The 5,201-nt window shown below is 40.2% G+C and overlaps 1 protein-coding gene across 1 annotated transcript in view; it reads right to left on the reverse strand.

The window, feature by feature from the left end:
* Positions 1-1,219: 1,219 nt before the first annotated feature.
* Positions 1,220-5,201, reverse strand: part of LOC103743487 (arylacetamide deacetylase-like 2) — a 19,163-nt gene continuing 15,181 nt past the window's right edge. Inside the window, exon 5 of the mRNA XM_008844819.1 lies at positions 1,220-1,822. Within this exon, the coding sequence (XP_008843041.1) occupies positions 1,220-1,822 (603 nt within the window). The remainder of the gene's footprint in view (positions 1,823-5,201) is intronic.

The following is a 5,201-nucleotide window of genomic DNA, read 5'->3' on the forward strand; positions in this document are numbered from 1 at the left end:
GATGCTTGTATCTTCTTAATCACAGCTGATTTTTCAGGCCCAGCCAATCGCCACTGATTGCCCCAGCAGAGCAAAGGTTTTACTTCAGTGCTGACTGTTCCTCATTAATCACAAGTGATTTACTTGCCCTTGCTGATCAGAAACTACAGATTTTTAATTAAAAATATCAAAGAGCAGTTCTGATATCTTTGAGGGACTCTCAAATTTCTCTCTGAAGCTTTGCAAGTCAGAACTCCATCATCTGCATTTGCATTATCATCCCAGTTTCCATCATAGCGCATTAAGCTCTGAGCACTCAACAGATTCCAGCCCAAAGTCCCACAATCCTCCATCGTCCTCCACCCAAATGCTTCAAGGCATAAAGCTATGTGGTCAGGTTCATCACAGCAATACCCCACATTCAGTACCAATTTATGTTCTAGTTATTTAATTATTTTTCACTGTGATAAGATACCATGACCAAAAGGAATTTGGGGAGGTAAGTCTTTATCTGAGTTACAGGTCACAGAGCCTCATTGAGGGAAGCCAGGGCAGGAGTCAAATCAGGAACTTGGAGGCAGGAACCAAAGCAGAGACATGGAGGAACATTGTTTAGTGGCATGTTCAGCTACTTTTCTTATTCAGCCAAGGCCCACCTTCCAGAGATGGCACCGCCCACAGTATGGTGGGCCCTCTGATATCAATTAGCAATCAAGAAAATACCCCTATGCCCAGGCCTACAGGCCAGTCTGATGGAGGAACTTCTTCCAGTGATGTTCCCTCTTCCCAAGTGACTCGACTTGATGTCACATTGACTAACCAACATAACCCTTTGTTGGAACACCATAGCAATAATAAATTATAAGCAAGAGGAAAGTAGACTTACACTTTATATATACAGAGTTCAAAAGACAGAAAACTTAGTGATCACCTCAAAGATACATAGTTACTTATAACTGCCTGGAATCTTACTTAAGTCCAAGCTCCTTCCCAGAGACCTTCATGATACTATGTCCTTAAGTTCACATCTGCCAGATGAGAGATTTTTCTTCTCTCTAGTGCATTTCCCATTAGATAGAAATTTCAGCAAAACAGGGACCAAAGCCCAGAGTTGAGCATCTGGAATGGAACATATCACAACAGTACAAGAAAGAAGGAACTACACAGCATGTATATTATACTGTTCTTTTCAAAACTAAAATTTATCACAAATTAAACTCCATTGAGGGATAAACATTATTTATAAATTCTTATCTAGCCAAGTAATATACATATCTTTTATCCTCAGACCTATACGTAAGTTAAGTGGTGATGTCATATATGATAATGCTCCATGGATTCCATCCTCAACATGTTCATGAGCAACTTGAACTCCAAGATTTTGGAGTCTTGAAGCATACATAAGTCCATCATCTCTTAGGAGATCATACTGACAGGTAAGAACATAGGTTAGTGGCAAGTTCTGTAACTGGGCATCACTGGCCAACAACGGTGATGCTCTGCTGTCCATCAGCGCTGGCAGTGAATAAGCAGACCTTCCGAGCATTGGTTCAGAGTAAACATGGTTCTTTCTATACTTGTCAGGAAGAAGAGTACTCCAGTTAACAAACTTAAACAGAGGTCTGGACTCCAGAGGCATGTGCTGGTTTCTTCTCATCGCCCGGGGAAGTGCTTCATCCTTAGTGAAGAACAAACTCACGAGTTTTATGGCTATGTCCCGTGTCAGAACTACGCCATGTTCATTTTCTCGGTGAGATGGCACGTAAGAGTCAATTACCTGTAAACCAGGATACAGTAAGGCCTGCAGCTTGATTTTATGTCTGACTTCAGGATCAATCTGCACCTGAAAAATATGAACTCCTGTAAGGCAAAGGTTTCCATCGTAGCAGAAGATGAAATGTAATCTTTACACAGAATTGGGAGTCAACCTACATAAAGTGGTGTCATAAAACAGGAGTGTTTCACAATAGATATACTAGCTTTAGTTGGCTAAACTGTCTGAACAATAAGTTTTAAAGACATTGTTTGAATATATGAGAAAGAATGAGAGGAAAGATGAGGGAGATAAAGTGACTAAAGGTTAAAGAGGTGAGACATCCAAGTATGTTTTTGTCAAATGTAACTAATAGGAACAACACAGTAACAAATATGATATGCACTGGGGGATTTAACAGTATATAAATCTATAAAAATTCTTCCTGGCTACAAGTGATCAAAATGAGTGAAGAAATTAATTATAAATATTAAATAATATTGCCCATTATTAAAAGTAAACTAAAGAACTTTTCAGAGATGTTTAAAAATTCAAAACAATTAAAAATAATTTGTTAGCTATGAATAAATATTCCCAATATTATCCTGCAGCTTTTCAGAAGAATCTAAATGCGCGCATGCATGGACCTTATACAAACAATGAAAGCCGTTTCGTAGTAACCTACTTCTTGAGATAATGCCAAGATTTTGAGAATGGTGATAGGGAATTTTGAAGAAACTTGGTGCCCACAACACTTTCATGTGCAGTCTTTGGCGGGAAGCCCCTTTGCCTGTGCAGAGATGAAGGGCATGGAGGCTTCCCCTAGGCCCCTGTGCAGTGCAAGGGAGAACTTCAAAGGAATCTCTCAGGAACAACGGTCTCATCTGGAATTTGGCACCTGCAGCAATGACACCTGTGCAAACAAAATCGCCTGCATCTGCTTCCCATGGAAAGCTCAGGACCAGAGGACATGCCTCTTGGTCAGTCTCTTATCACATTGACTTTCTGGACCCAAAGGAGGAGGAAATTGAAACTCAGAGGTAAACGGTATTCTGCCACCTCCACAGTGGACTCCCAAGACGCTGGATATTTCAGAAGATTAAAATGAATATGAGTAGAGAAACTTTCCTGAAAACCCCCTCCACTTAGTAAATATCTCCCAAGTGTTATTATGTACATGATTTATCAATCACATAAGACTGAAATCAATATCGCACTTTTAACCTGGCAAACCAGCTGAGACCATATGCATAGGGCATGGGCAAGAAGCACCTACTGATACCCTATCTGACAATTCTTCTAGAAAATGCATATGAAGCAAGTTTCTTTTCCAACAACTCTGTCATTATTTCCCACCCCAGTGTCCTCTGTTAAACCATTTTTTGGTTTCCCATTTAATATTTCTTTTTCCTCCTGTCTTTCTGACATCTCTCAAAGCTCAGGCAAAGATAAACTCCTTTACGATATGAGAAGAGCAACTTCCAAATAGACTATCCAAGGTTGGCACACAGGGTCCTAGTCTTAACAGCTCTGTAGTGAAGCTGGTGGGAATCTTTTCAGCTGTGTTTTATATTTATGTGGGGGGAGGTGCATGAGTGGTGTGTGCATGTGTGTGCGTTTACTCACGTATATGTGTGTGGAGGAGTGCTCATTTCCTATTTAACTCTCCATTCCAGCTTTTAAATACATTATATTATTTAAATTTATTTATTTATCTATTATTTTATGTGTATGAGTGTTTTGCCTGCATGTATGAAAGTGCACTTGTGTCATGCAATGCCAGTGGAGGCCAGAAGAGGGCATCAGATTCTCTGGAAGTGGAGTTACACATGCCTGTCAGCTTCATGGGTACTGGGAACACAACCTGGGTCCTCAGCAAGAGCAGTCAGTGCTCTTAACCGTTGAGCCTTCTCTCCAGCCCCCACTCTAGTTTTTGAGGCAGTATCTCTCACTGAACCTAGAGGTCACCATGTCCACTAAGCTGATCATAGGCCCCCAGCCCTGACTCCACTGGCAGTGCTGGTGTTACAGATGCTTGCCACTACATCTGACTTTTATGTGAGTGCAGGTAATCTGACTCAGGTCCTCATGCTTGCAAAATAAGTACTTTGCCCACTGAGCCATCTCTCCAGTTCCTATTTTCTACATATTTTATATATACGTACAATCATGTATGTATGGTTAGATAAGTAAATGCATGATCAGAGGAAGAGCTTCCCCTTCTAACTATAAAATCCCAAAGCCTTTACCTCTTTCACTACAACTATCATTTCCCTTCTATCTTACAAAATGTACATGATGGGTTTTCCACTTTATTTGAACTTCCCAGACACTGACACAATATCTAAGTTGTCATTGCATTCCTTAGTGGCCAAAGATAGCAGAATGCTTGACATGAAATAAATGAATGGATAAATGGTACTTTTCAGTCCATAATTTTTTTAAGAAAACACTACCCCTGGAACCAGAAGTTACATGGACAGCCAGCACAAACAGGAAGTGAGCAGAAAGGGGAGTCAAACTTCATCTATTTGATGAAGCAAGACTAATGGTAGGACAGAAGATTGAATAAAGAATTAATAATATTTATCAGCATTCCTTCCCTTTTTCCCTTTAAGAAAGTCTAGAAATGATTACATACTGAAATAAAAGAGCAAATAAAATTAAAGATTTTGAAGGGCCTGGAAAGGCAGGAAACAATTTCTAGTGGAGGATTTCTGCCAAGGTAGAGACAAGATGGGGATAATCCAGCAGAGGTCAAGTGTCAAACATATGAACACACAGTAATTGTGTTTGATGGTTCGTTAGTTTGTTCGTTGGTCTAAAGGTTTAATACAGCTTTTAAAGTGAGTCTATTTCTCGTGATTATTATCTCTTTAAAATACATTGCATGTTATAGACAAAAGATTTAACAAACAAGAAGTTGAATGAAAAATCGTTTTAAGTTAGAAGTCTCAGGAAAGAGATCATTGTAAGAGAGACAAAAAAGAAACCTTTGTACACCATTCCTTATCTGGGTAATATAAATAACGCCTTAGCTCTAAACGCCTGTGAAGGGTAAAGGACGCTGCCTAAGGAGAATAATGCCCCATGAACATCGCCCTTGGTGGGGGGAGAGGAGGATGGTGAACTTTCCTCTGTCTGCAGGACTCCGAAAAGAGGCATCCAGTGTGTGTTTGCAGAATGAAGTGGGGTGGGTAGCATGGGAAAGGTATAACTGCAAGCAATAGACAGAAACCAGGCAAAACTGGGAGTTGTGAAGTATGGAACTCTGTAAAAGAAAACAAACACACTAACATCAGGTGCTGAGCAACACGATGAAGAAGAGACAAAATCCCCCTCAATAGAGTTTTGACAGAAAAAAAAGAGTCTCATTGAGCTCCACAGTCATCCAATCAGCTGTTCTGCCACAGAGTTTAAGACAGACTAATTGCAATTGTTCAGCAACGCTAATCCGAAAGGGCCCCTG

Source organism: Nannospalax galili, unplaced genomic scaffold (genome assembly GCF_000622305.1).
Source record: "Nannospalax galili isolate Female #2095 unplaced genomic scaffold, S.galili_v1.0 scaffold351, whole genome shotgun sequence".
Taxonomy (NCBI): Eukaryota; Metazoa; Chordata; class Mammalia; order Rodentia; family Spalacidae; genus Nannospalax; species Nannospalax galili.